Genomic DNA, 18,684 nt, shown 5'->3' with positions numbered 1-18,684 from the left:
GCTCTGCCACTTACCTGTGGGTGACCCTGGACAAGTTATTTTACCTTTCTTTTCCTCAGTTTCCTGGAGAGAAGATAGTAGTGCAAACTTCAAAGAATAAACACTTGTCAAATGTTTAGAACAGTGTCCGACAAAGGGAAAGAACTTTATAATTTGGGGCTGTCTTTTAGGAGGGAGTTGAAGGGAGAGGAAATAAGAGTAGTGGATATATCATGTAGAGAAGCTGGTGGTAAAGGGAGCGAGAGATTGGACCACACTTACAGAAAGGGGAAGGGACAAGCATTCAAGAACAGGTGTTTGTGTGTATTTTATTTCCCAAGATAAGGGAAGCCTATGACTTTTGAAGGCAGTGGAATAGAGCCAGTGAACAGAAAGTTGGAAGAGGGAGGGTTAGCTATAGGTTCAGGGTGATCTATAACAAGGACACAGGTAGTTAGAGATGATGGAAGATAAGTAATCATCAAATAGTTTTCTCTGTGTTCCTCAGGAATTCAGCTAGCCTTTATAATATATTACACATCTGGCATTGAAATTCTGAAGACAATAGATCAGACCATACACCTCAGCTGTTCAGGATCAAACAGTGGATGGGGAGAAATTAGTGAGATGATGCGAAGTAAACAGAGAGAACTTTAGCAACAGGCTGAAGAGTAGTCTGAACTCTGTGGTGCAGCTGGGTCATTCTGAAAGGAACCTCACAGACAGACTAATGCAGGGTTCACTAGACAGAGGCAGGGTGGCTCCAGGAGCACAGGCATACGGCATCCTCAGCCAAACCACTAACAGCCAGGGTCCACCCACAAGCCATGGCAGCAGACCCAACAACTGGGTTGTGTTCAGGTGACTGGAGTGGCCACTCATACATCAATCTTTTTATCGCAATTGCCACGGGAAAATAATTTGGTCCAAGAGCCAAATTCAAAGTGAAGATCACACACACACACACACACACACACACACACACACACACACACAGTCTTTTCTATCTTAACAGGAAGCTTTAAAAATATCCTGTAATAAGGCTGAGTAAATAAAGCTGCTTTAACTGAAAATTTTTGGGTTCTCATATCCAGAGAGAGGACCAGCTATGCTAGCAGCTTGGGTATTATACATATTTGGTAATTTGGGAAGAAGACACAAAGCTATAAGCTTAGCTAAAACAAGAGGAAGAGGACTTATTTTGAGCTGGACAGTATCTTCATGGTGGTAAGAACTAAGATGTCTAAGAGAGGCCCATTAACGCCTGTAAATCATACACTCTCAGGAAAGACTCATACTTTGATGTGGATGAAATTCAGTGTCTTAAAGGGGTAAAGCATTAAATGGATTAAACGTAAAAGAGTTTGGCATTGCCTGACATAAATATTTCTACCTTTTCTCCCTTCCACCCAAGGTAATTCCCTTTTAAGTATTGCTTCTCAATATAGATTAAGAAGTTTTATCCCTAGCTAAAGGGAGTCCAGGCATCAGTAGCAGGAGTGAAGAAGATTATTTTCAACAGGACACCCCGCTGAACAGAGCTCCCCAGTCTACACACATGGACAGTCTCCTCCACTACCAGCTAAACTTAACTTGCCAAATATTTGCTTGGAGTGTATCCCACATGACTGGATCCCTATGCAGAACCTGTCGGATCCCATACACCAGTTCTATACCCAACCCCAGCCTCTGCTTGTTTTGCTGTTAACTGTTCACACCAGTACCTTCAGAGGCTCACCCACAGGCAGAACCAGCATAACCTATGAGTTTTACTCCTCCCCAAAGTAACAATGACTTATAGGTATGGGAGTAGGAAAGCCCAGACCCTTTGTCTAGAGATGGGATAAACGCTGAAGTGTAGTTTACACTCCAGAGTTTCCCAAAGCTTCAGACTGAGACTGGAATTACCTAAAATCTCACCACATCGTGGCTTCTTCTCCTTCTCTGTCCTACTTTCCCACTCCCTTACTGTTTCTCCTGGGAGTACATCCTTAATAAGTCACTTGCATACAAGCCCTTGGCTCAGGCTCTGCTTCTGGGAATGCTCAGCACAAGACAGTCCTTACTTATTATTCATTGATTCATTCAAAAAAGTGCACTGAGTGTCTAAGTGCTTTCATCCCAGTCCAGTGAATTAGAGTGATATATAGTTAGGTGAAATGTAACCATGGATATTCTCAAATATTATATGGGACATACAGAGACTACACATTTCTAGAGTCAAAAGAAACTTAAAATATGAACATATCATCATGCCTGACAAGGTGATTTCTACCTAGTAGGTTCTTATGTGTGCCAAAAGATTTGCTTAGCCCTTGGCCTCATAATGTTGACCACTGAGGAGAGCCAATCATTTCTTAGAATGCTGTTTTACTCACGAACATTTATTGGGCTCCTGCTATGAATCAGAAAGTGAGAAACCGACACACTCATAAGCATCGGGTTTGCCAAAATTTTCTGTAAGATGTTAAGGAAAAACCCAAACGAACGTTTTGGCCAATTCAGTACAATATAATGAGATAATTACATCTTGAATAATGTATACAATGCCATGTTGTTTCCGAGAAAACAAAAGACTGGATCTTGGAGGAAAAGTACAATTGATTCTGGACAAAAGTAGAGAGAGGCATTTTAGAAAGGGAATAGCAAACTCCAGAGTAATTAGGTGTAAAAGAGCATTGGCAGGTTTCTGCAAGTGTGAGTAGTTTACAGGATTGAATCAAGGGTCACACGAAGAGGAGAAGCAGGAGATAAACCCAGAAGTGGAGGTTGGAACCACTCAGTGGTACACCTTAGGTACTTCAGAACTTTATCCTGTAGCAGTGGGGAACCTTCAAAGATGTTTAGGATTTGCCAAGGTTTGCCTTGGAAACAATACAAAGGATGTGTTAGAGAAAAGAAAGACTCCGGTCAGAAACACTAGTTAGTTAGAAGGCTGTTATTAAATTAAATCAGGTATAATTTCCAATATACAACCATTTTTGATCCAACAATAATGTGAATTTCATATAGTTCAGATTGATACACTGGACAAGAAGAATGAGGGTGAGAATCTGAATAATGACGTGAAGACTGGAGAGAAGGAGTGAAATAAAACAGACACACAGGAGAGAAAATTGGCATGAAATGCAGGGGCAGAGTAAGCTGCAGAATTAGGTGTGACCGTGAAGCAAAATTTTGTAATGTGAATGACAGAGTGAATCATGGAGAATGTCCATAAGGGAGATGGGTTCCACCAGGGGAGTGGATTAGGGAGTGGAACAGGGCACCATACCATGCTTCAGAACTCACAGCTCTTCACCTATTACCTTGCAGCGCCTCATTTCTCTTTAATTCCTTCTTTTCCTGCTACTTGACATTGGACAGGCATATGATACCCAAATGCCTACTGTTATATTTGCTCTTAAAGTTGGGCCAACAAATAATGCAATCCCAAGTGTATTTACTTAGTTAAAGCAGTCCTCTAAATGAGAACCTAAGCAGCATGACAGCAGGAAGAGAAACTTAGCGGTCCTCTAGTGAAGGGACCCAACCTAACCAGATTGCTCTTTAACATATGAAGGGTCTTCTCATACATAGGCACACAGGCGATTCTGAAAGTCTTAGAGAATGAAGAGGAAAGTCTGTTTTGTTTTTCTTTTCTATTTTGACCTCGACTCTGACCATTCTTCCAGATCCACAATGTTTCTATAAAAAGTGTCCCTAAACATCTTGTGTTTGCTCTGAAATAGATATTGGCCAAATTATATTTTTTTGTTGCAATGAAGACATGTCATTTTATTGTCCTTCAAGTAACACTGCCTTCCTAAAATAAAAAATTGTCTATTTGTTTAACACAGTCAAGAACTGGAGAACCACATGTTGTCTGGACATTTTATATAATGTCACGCCACCTGGGTTGGACATGCTATTTAAGATGATCTTAACTATACTCTTGAGAAAAAAAGGACTCTAGCAATCTGATAAAAAAGACTGACTAAGGATACGTTGAATTCAATTTCTTTTTGTTCTTTCTTGTAACAATTTCTTATAAGAATTTCATTTCATTTTGCTAGTTGTTGTAAGAGAATTACTAAGAAATGTATAAAAAGGAAACATTTTTCAGGTATATTTTCTTTTTATGTATTTCAACTTTGTCAAAATGTGTATATTTCAATATTTTATTGCAACGAATGAATTTAAGCGATTATTTGTAGAATGCTGTTGAGGGATGGGCCTCAGGACAAATTATGCAGCATTGTTCATTCAGACCACAAATACTTACAGACCGTCACCTATGTGCTAGGCACTGTGGTAGCTGTTGGAGATGCAGTGATAAGCTAAACCAGGCATGGTTTCTGCTCTCAGGAAGCTTGTAGCCTAGAGATAATAACTCGTGTTAAACAAATAATCACATAAGTAACTAGTCGTTACAAACTACAATGAATTCTTGAAAAGAAAATAGTGGGTCACACAGTGGGAGACCAGTCCTGGTCAACGGGGTGTTCTCTGAGGAAGTGATTTTCCAAGTTAAGACCTGAAGGACAAGTAGTAGTCAGCCAGGTGATGAGGGAATGGGAGAGCACTCTGGGTAGGGGAAGCTTCAAGTGCAAAGGCCCTGAGGTAGGCAGGAGGATGACCCTGTTTGTGATGTTCCTGGATGGCTAGAGTGGCCTGAGCACATGGTAGCAAAAGGTTCAAAACAAAGCTGGAGTTGCAGCCGGAGGCTAGATCAAGCAGATAATGTTATGAATTTTGATCTGTACCCTAAGAGCAACAGGAAGCCACTGAAAGCTGGAGAGTGGTAGAATTAGATTTACCTATAAAGATCATTTGAAGTCCGTGAGCTTTCATTCGGCATTTAACAAATGCTGTGATAAATGCTCTCAGGCTCCCGAAGTCACATTAGAGCCGATTTCTGCTCTCAAGTAATGTCTGGTGTGTCAGTGTGGGAAGAAATAGAGTGTGGATCAAAGCACAGAGGCAGGAATGAGACAGTCTCGGGGAGATAATATCTAAAACATCTTTGCTTTACTCGGTCATAACCGGTGGGCATTGATGTATGGATTGGGGCTCTGCTGTTTTTTTTTTAAATGTTCAGGGAAGTGTCATCTGATGAAAGGAGTCATAATCAATAATTCGTCCACTGAAACCCTCTGTCTGTTCACAGATCAGGCACCACACAAACAACTATGCATCCAGCTCCACCTCTTTACCCCACCAGTGCTCCTCAACCCTGATGTGGAGTGACCACTTGGAAAGGTGAGATGTAGAAGCGGTCTGGATCTACAGCTTAGTCCTCCCCGATCTCTCTGTTCTGATCCGAGTTCATGTTACAAAGGCAGAATACCTCTAAGAATTAAAATGCAAGCTAAGCACACACATCTGATTAAGGAGGACTAGATTCCCCAGAGGAGCTACTGTTGTTTTTTACAACTTCACTTACATTTCCTCCAATTAAGCTTTCTGAGACTGGCTCCAGGCTGCTCTTGGAACTGACCAACTCTCATGTAGTGAAAGAGCCTGCACATCACTTTTCATAGTAGGAACAGTCTCCAGGAATATTTCTTAATTTTTTTGAAAATTGAAGTATAGGTGATTTACAATGTCATGTTATTTTCAGGTCTACAGCACAGAAATTCAGTTATACATATATATATATAATATATAATATGTATATATATTATATATATATATAATATATATATTCTTTTTAAAATTCTTTTCCCTTATAGGTTATTACAAAATACTGAGTATAGTTCCCTGTGCTATACAGTAGATCCTTATTGGTTATCTATTTTGTACGTAGTATTGTGTACATGTTAATCTCATCCTTCCAGGAGTATTTTAAAGCTAAGTGACCCCTGTTTTGCTTAGGCACCAGAACTCAGCATGTTCACCATATGTTTAGCACACTCTTACTTGCTCTTTCGATTATATCTGTTTTGTATAAAACATATATTTCAATGAATGAACATTGCAGAAAGCAGAACATAATGCCAAATGTGATGCACATTTGGTCAGACTAAATTTCGAGCATTAATTTCCTCCCTCAAACATTTTCTTTCAATATTCTTGTTACTGACTGTAGGGTTAACTGAATGAATAGTCTTCTGTGTGTCATCGCATTGTGTGATCTTTTTTGTTTTAATGAGAGCATGTAAAAAGTTTTAATTTATTTTCAAAGATAGCACATGTCTTTTCAAATAAATTGAACCCTTCATTTTTAATGGAAAGTCAGCATGTTCGTTTTATTTCATTCCCTGGGCACAGCTGGGTACAATAGCTCCTCTACTCAATATAAGTTGTTATGACAGATGTGGACATTCAAGCAGCTCAATTTCTTTGACCATTTGTTCTCCCATAGTGGCAGTAACTGAGAGATAATCACTTCTGTTCTTCAGGGCAAGATCTAAATGTGTTTTTCAATAAATACTGTGTAACAATGCCCAAAGGGTAAGAATAAGCTGGTTGCTTCTGGAACATACCTCAAAAATCACAAGGCCAATAAAGTTTTTACTCAATTCACTTTTATGATCTTATATCCTTCCCCTGGATATCTGCCTGTAATATACATATTACAGGCACTGTTTTGCTATGAACACAGATCCCTTGGAAAACAAAAGAAGGGAGATACCCATCTCCCATCTCATTATTGGTAGGTTCATGCTAATCCCACCTTTAATTTTTTAAAGTAAATCTTATCGTACTTCCTATCATTATATAAATAAGCCAAGCTCTCTATAGGAACTTTGGAAAATAAAGAAAATTAGAAAGAAAGGCAACTTACTAAACTTTACTTCCACTACTCAAGAAAAACTCACCATCATTTTAGTGTATTTCTCTCTTCATTTTCCCCTACACTTTCCTTGATTTAGTTTTACATACTTATGATAATATATACTCATTATTGTGTCTTGTTTTTTTACTTCATTTAACATAAAATAAGCATTCCTCAGATTATTTACAAATTATTTTTAAACTAACTTTAATATTTACGTAATAGCCTATTAAAAGAATATACTATAGTTTACTTAATCATTATGTGTGTTCAAATTTGGCACCATGATGAATAGAGTTGTATCTATTACCCAAAGACTGAAATGCAGAATTAAAAAAAAAATTGTGATTGTTTTTACCAAAAGTATACTTTAAGGAATAAATAATATATAAAATTTTAATATTCTTGAAAGATGCCTATAGTCTGACTGCTTTCAAAAAGAATTACTAGAGATTTAAAATTTCTTCAGCAATGTGTGAGAGTTTCTACTTTGCTTTATTCTAACCAGCACTGTATGTTATCTTAAAACACACACACAATACTTTGTTGGTTTGATAGGAGAAAAATTGTATTTCATGGCTCTTTTAATCAGTACTCTTCCTGATGTTTTTAGAGTGCGGTTATATACTGATTAGGGCTTGTTTTTAAGGCAAGATTATTTGACCATTCAATGTTTATACAATTGATATAGTTTTATAATTTGATTATTCTTCTGGATTACAATCTTGGAAACCAGAAAAATTGCTCAGAATGAAAGCATACACTTAGTGTAATTAAATGAGCCAGAGGCTTACATGATCCCAAATCCAGAATTATTTAAATTGCTTTTATTTACAAAACACAGATGTAATTACTTCAAACAAGAATGTTTTGATGTCTAAGACATTATATTTCACACTTACATCTTAGTCCTCACACCATAAAAAAACAAAAGTATTCCTATCCATGCTTACTATATCTTTTTCTCTTTATTCTAACAGATAATGAAAGAACGGAGTTGGACTTTTTATTGTAATTCCTACTTCCCTGAGTTTGTGTATTTCTTCCTACTTGAGAAGGAGAATTTTATATTTTGATTTTTTCTTCTTTTTCATCTTTTAAAAAATTTTAATGTTTTTTCTTGTCAGTAATATCCACTGAGACCAAATTTATTACTGTAATATGTGTCTTTGAGTATTAAAAATTGGTTTCTGGGACTGGATTTTGAGTATATATTTAAGAAGCTGGGTACAATTGCACAGGTGGTGACTGACGAAAAAATGAGAAAAAGAAAACCCCATCCTTCATGAGTTTTACCCCAACTTCAAACCCTTATGTGAATCTCAACTGATGTGGATATCTTTACATTTTATGGTAGTTTTGATTTTACAATATGAGTTTGTAAAATCAGTAAAAGATTTTGTCAGTGAAAAGTCAACTTACTGAGAGCAAGAATTCAATTAATAAGACATAAGCTTCACGAGATAGAAAAAGATGCCAAATGAAGGCAGGAGGGTACCATGACCAAAGATATTTATGCAAAATGTGTGATTAATGTTTTGGAGATGTGTTCTTCTGGGCTAAGCTGGGAACTAAAAGTTCTTAAGTCTGTATTCTGGTTATATGTCATTTAGTAATTCAGAAATCAGCATAATTGTTATTTCTCTGTCTTTGAAGACTGAAATGTGTGATGCAATGAAGAGCTGTCTTGAAATGTCATAGAAAATAATGAAGCTAAGGGGTGAACTGTTGAGTTGGAGCATTAAAAAATCCAGGTGCAGCCTCTGATCCACCACTATCAATTCAGCATTTCTTACAATTTCTTCTTGGGTGGCATACAAAAGACAAAATTAATAAATGACATAGTTATCAACTATCAAGTTTTGTTACTTTTTTTTTTTTTTCGCGGTACGCAGGCCTCTCCCGCTGCGGAGCACAGGCTCAGCAGCCATGGCTCACGGGCCCAGCCGCTCTGCGGCATGTGGGATCTTCCCAGACCGGGGCACGAACCCGTGTTCCCTGCATCGGCAGGCGGACTCTCAACCACTGCGCCACCAGGGAAGCCCAAGTTGTGTTACTTTTTTATGAAATAAAAGGGTCTAGTTTGTCTGAAATAAGAAATTCTGTTAACTTTAAAAAAATACTTTGAGTCATCTACTATCTCTCAGCTAATGTACACTTAGCTGCTCATAAATTCAACCAACATTTCTTTCTCTTATCTTTCTTTCCCACTCCTTTCCTCCTTCTTTTCCCTCACCCCATTCACTTAATTCAACACATATTTATTGAGTGTCCCTTCTTTAGGCACCTAAGGGCCATGCTGTCACCTACGAGGATATCTTAGAAAGAGATGATAATATGGTATCAGTAGTTTTGCAATAGGAGCCTATACTGTGACTCTATTGTCATTTCTGTCAATGAGATGAAACCAAAATAGCTGAATCATTCCTTCTGGTTAGTTGAACCAGTGTGAAGTAGCTTCAAACTACAATTATTTTCATTAAATATGTATTGAAATTCAAGCACCATGTAACTGGCACGAAATTGATACTGTACACAATCCCTTTATTCAGGTTTAAATTCAACATATTTTATTGAGCAAGTAGAATTTGCAGACCATCAATAGGAATATCCATACTCCTGTTACCTATCTGTCCATCATCCAGCTATGTGATTGTCTAGCTGTCATCTATTTACTATTTTATTTTTACAAAAGAGGATAAGGTTTACAGAGGGCTTGCCCAATGTCACTTAGCTAACATAAGTAGGAATTCAGATCCAAGTTTAAGTTTTTTGATTCCAGGTTTACTGTTCTCCCTACAGCACAGTGGGATGTGAGACTTATTACAATGATATTCCATTTATAAGACAATGTGATCTAGTAATAAAAGCATGGGCTTTGGAATCAAACTTGGATTTAAATCTGGCTGTGCCACTCATTAGCTCTGTGAACTTGAGAAAGTTAATTAATTTCATTGAGTCTCAATGAATTAAACTGTAAACTAAAGACAATAATACTTACCTGTGGGGTTATTGTGAAAAGGTACGTAAAGTGAGTGTAACATAATAGGTAATCAATAAGTAACTTAGTAATTGACTGTGATTAATTCTTTATCTAGACTTACCTCCAACTGTATAATATGAGTTCTCACTTTCAACTATAAACTGGCTTCCTGACTGTAGGTTGAAATGTCATGGACAGAATCAACGTTATATAACAACAGATCCCTGGATGCTATTCTTTTTGATTCTAATACCTCATGGTTATTTTTGCCCACACAAAACCTACTCATCTCCCACATGTTAGAATCTCACCTTGTCCTTAGGCCTTGGACAATTTAAGTACAGAAGCTCCTCCTTATCTGTGATTTCAGTTACCAGTGGTCAAGCGCAACCTGAAAATATTAAGTGGAAAATTCCAGAAAAAAACAATTCGTAAGTGTTAAATTGCATGTCATTCTGAGTAGGCGTGATGAAATCTCCTAGGGTTCCGCTCTGTCTTACCTGGGATGTGAATCAACACTTTGTCCCCTGTATCCCACTCATTAGTCACATGGTAGCCCACTCAGTTATCAGATCCACTGTTGAGGTTTTGCAGTGCCTGGGTTCAAGCACTTAATATGCTTTTTATTTAATAATGGCCCCAGGGAATTCCCTGGTGCTCCAGTGGTTAGGACTCCGCGCTTTCTGCCACCAGCCTGGGGTTCAATCCCTGGTCGGGTATCTAAGATCCCCCAAGCTGTGAGGTGTGGCCAAAAATAATAATAACAATAATAATAAAAGCCCCAAAGCCCAAGAGTAGTGATGCTTGGCCATTCGGATATGCCAAAGAGAAATTGTAAAGTGCTTCTTTAAGTGTAAAGTGCTTCCTTTAAGTGAAAGTTCTCAATTTAATAAGGAAAGAAAAAAAATATATGCTGAGGTTGCTAAAATCTACATAAGAAGAACTCTTCTGTTCTTGAAATTGTGAAGAAGGATAAAAAGCTAGTACAATAACGATTGGTTATTATCGTTAATCTCTTACTGTACCTAATTTATAAATTAAACTTTAAAAGAGGTACTTATGTATAGGAAAAAACATACTATATATAGGATGCAGTACTATCTGTGGTTTCAGTCATCCACTAGGGTCTTGGAATGTATTCCCTGAAAATAAGAGAGGACTACTATGTCTTTGTTATCTGCTTACCTCTCTCCCCAGCTCTGAAGTTATATAGTGCTCATTTCGATAATTACTGTATTATTCCTTAAATATTTTCATTATGCCTGTCTTTTTTCCCTTGACAAAATTCTATTTCATGGTTGACAGACACATTTCTTATATTTTCTTCATGGGTCTCATAGCTCTAGTACAGTATTTGACACCACAAAAAATGGGCTGTATAGACCTGGTTCCTGACTACATATAGACCTATGACTTTTGCATTGGAAGAAATAAACTCCTGCCTACTTCTACCAACATTCTATTGCAGAGCCAGTGATTTCATTCAGCACCACTGCAACCCAGTGTGAAACAAAATAAGCAAAAGCAAAAAAAAATCCAGCTATGCTGTTCCCAAACGAGGTTGGGACAGGGTAATGTGAAGAGGCATGCCAAGCCATGCTGAGATCTCAGAGCCAGGGCAAGGAAAGGAAACAGGGAATATTAGAGTTAGAAGACTGAGCTTCCATCAGAAGTTATATTTATCCAAATTCTCCCAAGGAAGGAGGAGTTAAAGTCATTATCTTTTGTATGTAAATGTGTATATGTATCTTATAAGGGGACCTTGGTCCACGAAATATATGAAAATTCAGACAGTGTTGAATTGGTCTACATTTTTAGTGTCTACAAGAACGACTTTTAAAAATTAAATAAATAATGAAAACTAGGTTATAAGGAAACCATATAAGCTACTTAAGAGAACAAAACTTTTTTTCAACATCTTCAGTAGTTGGAAGCACATTTAAAAGAAGTCTATTGTTAAGATAATTGTAATTATTCAGATACCTTAAGGATCTGAATAAAATATACCTTGCTTGATATGCTTTTAATTAATTACTATGAATACTTAAATGTTTAACAGCTGTCTTAAAAAATATTTGTACTTATGTGTTTCATTAATCCAGGCTTTTACTAAATATTTTAATTCAAAATATGTCTAGGCTTACCCCATGGATTAAAATGTTTCTCTCTTTATTCATGTTCTAAGACTTTATTTTATTGTCATTATCTGAAATGCTTTTTTATATAAAAATAATTTGTACAATATGCATTTTTAAGAGCTTTTGTAGTTTTTTTTTTTTTTTAATACTCAACCATATTGTAAGCCCCTTGTAAGCAGGACCTCTGCTTTTGTACCTACAGAGCCTAGCACTGTGGTAAGCACATAGAAATTGCTCAATAAAAACTTGATGGCAAATCTAAGTGACCAGACTGCAATCTACATGAGTGATGACTAAGACACTAGGTATGCACAATATGGGGAAAGGCAGCATTTAGTTGACAGTTGATTCTTTATTTACTTTTCCTCTTTGATGTGCTGCTTTGGTCAGTCTTTAAATCTGAGTGGTGCAGAAAGTCTTCTTTAGACTTCTTGAAGAAAACAACTGCAAATATTTGTTGAATATGGGGTGATTGCTGTTAGAAAAAAAATAAGTGAGATAGAAACTACATATAAAACTAACTTGTCTTTTGGTTAGCTAAGTTATTTCTTACATTGGTATATGAGCTGAATTTTACTACACTTAGAAGTAAATGAAGGTATTGCTGAAGATATATAGGCTGTGGAATAAAATGAACATAATTTGCACATATGAGGGCAGTAGAAAATTTTCATTTTATTACTTTTTTGAGCAAAGTATAGTGTTTTCCTTTTTGAAATAAGTATACCAGAGCCATAGTAAATGAATAAGAGTCATTAGCTGATTTCTTAAAGAAAGTTAGTGGTTGCTGATCATGTTTTTTTATCAGTGTATTTAACTTATAATTGAAATATGAAATCTTTTTAAATGCTTTGGAAATAGACAAGAAGGACTTATTCAGAATTACTTAGAGAAAATAATAAAGAATAAAATTGCAGGTATACATAGAAAACATGAGAACTTAAGTAATAAGCACTAAAATACTATGGCACAGGAAGGGAAGAAGAGATTATACACTAAAAAACCACAATGCCATGTAAAATACAGGGTTAAACCAAACAGAGACTACCAATAGAAATTCAGGATTAAAACAAAGGGATGTAAATTTGTTATAAGACTAGACAAAGTATGATTTAGTAATAAGTGCTCCATAACTACTTGCTGATTGTTGTGGTGTTGGTGGGAGAGGCTCCTGCTTCTTCTGGTAAAGAATAGAAATAGATGTTCGGGCCTCGTCCCTGAAGGGGCTGGATGGGCGAGTTGGGCGCGATGGCTCGATCCTGGGCGGCGGCGGCGGCTGGAGGCGTTGGCGCGTCGTCCTCCTTGCCCCGGCGCCGGCGGTGATCCGAGCAAGTGGCCGCGGCCCCCGATGAGGCTGCTCGCGGGCTGGCTGTGTCTGAGCCTGGCGTCCGTGTGGCTGGCGAAAAGGATGTGGACCCTGCGGAGCCCGCTCACCCGCTCCCTGACGTGAACATGACGAGCGGCCCCGGCGGGCCGGCCGGCGGCCGCCGCGAGCGGCAGGAAGGAGAACCACCAGTAGTATGAGAGCAACAGAGAGAAATTATGTGAATCACTCCAGGCTGTCTTTGTTCAGAGTTACCTTGATCAAGGAACACAGATCTTCTTAAACAACAGCACTGAGAAACTGGGCTGGGTATTTATCCAATTATATCACTCTTTTGTGTCACCTGTTTTTAGCCTGTTTATGTCTAGAACATCTATCAGTGGGTTGCTAGTAAGAGGCTCAATGTTTGTCTTTTCACCAGATCAGTTTCAGAGACTGCTTAAAATTAATCCAGACTGGAAAACGCATAGACTTCTTGATTTAGGTGCTGGAGATGGAGAAGTCACAAAAACAATGAGCCCTGATTTTGAAGAAATTTACGCCACTGAGCTGTCTGAAACTATGATATGGCAGCTTCAGAAGAAGAAATACAGAGTACTTGGTATAAATGAATGGAAGAATACAGGGTTCCAGTATGATGTCATCAGCTGCTTGAATTTGCTGGACCGCTGTGATCAGCCCCTGACTTTGTTAAAAGATATCAGAAGTGTCTTGGAGCCAACTAGAGGCAGGGTCATCCTTGCTCTGGTCTTACCTTTTCATCCCTATGTGGAAAACGGTGGCAAGTGAGATAAACCATCAGAAATTTTGGAAATCAAGGGACAGAACTGGGAAGAACAAGTGAATAGTCTGCCTGAAGTTTTCAGAAAAGCTGGTTTTATTATCGAAGCTTTCACTAGACTGCCATACCTGTGTGAAGGTGACATGTATAATGACTACTACATTCTGGATGATGTTGTCTTTGTTCTCAAACCAGTATAAACATGTGGAGGTTGAAGTCTTCAGAGTCCACCCCAAGAATGTATGCTCCGGAAGAGGGTCTGTGTTCTGAATTATGTGAAGGGAGGACCTTTGGGGACTGCCATTCTAAATATCATGTAGGAATTTTAAAAGCCAAAATACTAATTATTTCTTTGTAGTGTGTAAAAGGAATGTTTTTAAAAAACAAAAACCCAACTCTTTGAGGATTTTTATAAACTCTTTACTCAGTAATGCAGGTCACACTCTGATTATGGAAGATAATTTTTATACTTAATTGCAGTAGGGACTCATTCTCAGACAAAGTAATAGTCATGACTTCACATGGAACCAATAAATATGGATTGTTTTTAATAAAATGAAGACTGGCAATAAAGCTGTCCATCCAGTTGCAAATATTGGTTATAGGATATAGCCACTGATACTCTTTCATGTTTAGAAATTCTATCATTATTCAAGAAAATGTTTTTAATCATGCTAATAAACTTTTTTGGAGATGAAAAAAAAATAGATGTTCAAGCAAAATTAAGTAAATGTCATACTAAGAGAATTTGGAGGGAATAGGGAAAACAGTAATATTTTTAAATATGACTTTGGAAAAAAATTAAAGATTGAGTTAATCTTCTTTCTATATATCTAACCTTCCTTTAAGTTCTGTTAATCCTACCAGTATTTCTCAGTTCTCTTCATTATCACTGCCATGTTTTAAATCTATGCCTCCATCATTTCCCATCTGAATTACCCCAGTAACCCATGTCCTGATTCCGGTCTTGGCCCTTTAATCATCCTACATATCTGCTGTCAGAGTAATATTTTGTTAATAAAATGAAAATCTGTTTATGCTATTTTCCTTCACAACATCTTTAATCTTTTCCTATAACCTTAGGGATAAAGTTAAAACAACTTAGTCTATGGGGCTTTCTACAATCTAGTCTCTGCTGAGCCTCTGGTCTCCTCTTCCACATCCACATTGTTTTCCAGCAATGCCAAACTGCTGTCCAACCCTTTTGTACTTTCCTCATAATGTACCTTCTTGGCTGGATACTCCCTTCTCCTCTTCTGTACATGATTAATCTTAACTCATCTTTCATGAGTTTCAACTCAAGTACCACTTCTATCAGGAAACCTTCTTCTTGATAAAATGTCCATCTGTGTTGTAATTTGTTGGTGTATTTGCCCATCTTCTCTGCTAGCCAAGGCAGGGATATGTTTTTCATCCCTGAGTCTGGTGTATGGCATAGAACTGGTATTCAATAAGTCCCTGCTGGTGAAAGAAAGAACAGAAAGAAGATGTGAAACAATCAGCAATGCGACTTTGAGCAAAAGCAAAAGTTCAAGATAATTCAAAGTCCAAACTGTCTTTATGTTACTTAAAGCAGGTAATTAGCCACACTTTCTGAATAACCATCCAGTTGTTGACTTTCCAGTCACAGAACTAGGTTTGTATTTACACTTGAAGTTGGCAGAGATTCTGTGGAAGTAACTGACAAAACTGAGAAAGAATGCCACAACCTTATCTCACTTGACTGCAGTTTAGATGCACTCTTAGAAACTCAAGAAAAAAATAACAAATTGAAATATTGCTCTCCAACTTGATCCTGAATTTCTTCAAAGGCAGAATACTGTAGTCTTGCAGAGATAGCTCAGGCTTTGAAGTTGTATAGTTGGCCTTGAATCCTGACTGACACTAGCTAGTCATGTGACCTTGAAGATTCTATATTTAATCTCATTTAGCCTCAGTTTCTTTGTTTGTAAAAGAGTAACAAACACATTTTAGGGTTGCTGAAAAGATTAGATATGATATGTTTGAGACCACTATTCTTAAGATCACTTTAAATCCCCAGAGGTAAAAGATGGTCCAAAGAAAGCCATTTGCAGGATGCCTCACTTTTGAGTAAGTGGTTGGAATTTGGATCTAAGGAATTATATGTGTACCAAAGCAGCACATAGGCATAGTTGGGCCCCAATCAATTTTACTACAAGCTCTTTGCAAATATCCAACCACCCTTTAATCAGTTAACTTGAATTACCATCAACCAGCTGCTGAGCCAGCGAGATTTCCTCTGCAGGTGCCAGCAAGAATATTCCTGCCAAAAAAAAAGAGAAAGTGGTTTTGAAATAAAACTCCTAGAGTATAGCTCACACTAAGTACTTGTGAAGTTAAAGAGGAAACAACCTGAGGCTAGAGACCCCATTAATATTGGGAGCAAGACATGGTTATGGGATAGTAAGGAGCAAAAGAGAAGTATTAGAGTTGCCAGCAAAAGCTACATCACCTGGGCCTATTTCAGTGTGGGCTCTGGACTACATCACAGTACCAGGGCCAGTTGGTATTAAGAAAGACTTCTCCCAGGGCATCTGTCCGTGAAGAGAAGTGCAGTTCTATGGTTGGCCTATAGACAGTATCAACAGATTAGGATTAACAGAACTCAGTGATTGTGCTATTCTTAACTTCTTGTACAACTATTGCCATATTGCAAAACCCACCCGTTGGTACCATGTGGGAAAATGACAGATGCAAAAAGGGAATTCATGAATACTTGGTTCAGTGTTTCTCAAGCTTGCCTAATCATACTAATCACTCAAAGTTTATTAAAATAGAAAATATTGGTCCCTTCCCTGGAGGTTATGAGTCAGAAAGTTTGGCATGGGACCTAGGATTTTGTATTTTTAAAACAAGCTTCTCCTAGGTGATTCTTCTCAACAAGCAGATGCAACAACATTGATGTAGTCCAGTGGTTCTCAAAGTACATCACGAGACCAGTGCATTAGCATCACCTGGGAATTTATGAGAAATGCAAATTATTTGGCTGCATCTGACCTACTGAATCAGAAACCCCAGGGCTGGAACCCAGCAATCTGTGTTTTAGAAGCCCTCTGAGTGATTCTCACATGCACTAAAATTTGAGAACTCCATATGTCAAATGTGGTCCAGAGAGCTGGAAGTTGGGAGTGTAGCTGCAGTTTAGGAAACTCACTTGATCCAGATTCTCCTAGGACTATGAAAGTCATGACTTCAATCCAGGTGCTGACTGCTGCTTTTCCCTTGACATCAGTCCTCCTTTTCTATTTTCTAAAGAGTAGCTTGATTTTGTGGATTCCTTGGTTTTCCAAATGATCAGGGTAGTGCTCCTCTCTCTTTTCCTACTTGAAATCCTCCTGTTGCTTAGCTCCCCTCTTAAAAACACTGGCTGAATGCCCAGTTGGCTCTAACTATTTATGACTGAGGCTCACACTTCTATCAAAATGCTTTTCAATGTTAGTATGTACCCAGCCAGGGGCTACGATATTTTTTTGGAGTAAGGTGTAAGCAGATAACAAACTGTCTTCTTCTCTCTTCTAAGTCTCATCTTTTATCACCTTATGGAAGGCCAAGGCAATGCTGAAAGACATTGTACTTTTTTCAAACATGTCCATCATTTTGAAGGCTAACTGAGAACACCACTAATATGCAAAATATTCTCATTTGATGTATAGGAACAGAGATAAAAAGGGAATCACTAATCAGCCAAGGAGACTATTTGCTGCCGCAGCAGTGAAAAATGTGTATTAGTTTGCTAGGGTTGCCATAACAAAGTACCACAAACTGGAAGACTTAAATAACAGGATTTATTTCTCACAGTTCTGGAGGCTGATAGCCCAAGATCAAGGAGTTGGCAGTGTTGGTTCCCTCCATGGACTGTGAGGGAGATTCTGTTCCATGCTACTCTCCTAGTTTCTGGTGGTTTGCTGGCAATCTTTGAATCCCTTGGCTTGTAGACACATCGCCCCACGTAGCATTCTCCTTGTGTGTGTGTCTCATGTCCAAATTTCTCTTTTTTATAAGAACACCAGTCATATTGGATTAGGGGCCCGTTCTACTCTAGCAGGACCTCATCTTAACTAATTGCATCTGCAATGACCCCATTTTCAAATAAGGTCACATTGTGAGGTGCTGGGGGTTAGGACTTCAACATATGGATTTGATTAGGGCAGGGGAAAAATTCAACCATAACAGAATGGTTGGTTGATTCAGGGAGGAAGCCAAATCTAAACTCCAAGATCACAAGACCTAAATCATGATGCTTTGGGGATTTAATGGGTTAGGAATAAATATCTCAATGACACATGCCAGCCCTGGCTCCAATTAGGAAAGACAATTCAAACGTGATCATATTTCTGGCACTGAAATGTCTGGAAGTTTTTCCAGATATGAATAAAAAAAAACAGTAAAAACTCATAAAACAAGTGTTGGGAAAGATATTTGTGTTTGTACCAGGTTTTAAATGAACAAATTAGATGAAAGTCAAATTGCTCTATTTATTTTGGGAAGAGTGGGAGCTTGTAAGAATTCCTGCACTTATGTTATCAACTCAGATTGATTCCACTGCTTTGAATAGTCACATTTTTACTCTGGTAAGTTCCAAATCAGAGCAATATACTTATCTAGAGGTTGAAGTTTGAAGGGAAACCAAATGTTACTCATTTAAAAGAGGATAATTAAGGATTTACAAAGTCATTTGAACAAGTGGGCATTCAAACA

The 18,684-nt window shown here is 37.8% G+C and overlaps 1 protein-coding gene and 1 pseudogene across 2 annotated transcripts in view; both read left to right on the top strand.

Moving 5' to 3' along the window:
* The window catches only part of PTGER3 (prostaglandin E receptor 3), an 80,283-nt gene extending 71,689 nt beyond the window's left edge, over positions 1-8,594 (top strand). For both annotated transcript variants that reach the window (XM_024734614.1, XM_024734613.1), the window contains 2 exons: positions 5,129-5,220; positions 7,720-8,594. In XM_024734614.1, coding sequence (XP_024590382.1) covers positions 5,129-5,220; positions 7,720-7,723 — 96 coding nt within the window. In that variant the 3' untranslated portion in view covers positions 7,724-8,594. The remainder of the gene's footprint in view (positions 1-5,128; positions 5,221-7,719) is intronic.
* Positions 8,595-13,312: 4,718 nt separating this feature from the next.
* LOC112392772 (methyltransferase-like protein 9 pseudogene) lies at positions 13,313-14,659 on the top strand (annotated as a pseudogene).
* The last annotated feature ends 4,025 nt before the right edge of the window (positions 14,660-18,684 follow it).

Source organism: Neophocaena asiaeorientalis, unplaced genomic scaffold (genome assembly GCF_003031525.2).
Source record: "Neophocaena asiaeorientalis asiaeorientalis breed wild unplaced genomic scaffold, Neophocaena_asiaeorientalis_V1.1 scaffold15, whole genome shotgun sequence".
Lineage (NCBI taxonomy): Eukaryota > Metazoa > Chordata > Mammalia > Artiodactyla > Phocoenidae > Neophocaena > Neophocaena asiaeorientalis.
This window is presented reverse-complemented; position numbering and strand designations above follow the sequence as displayed.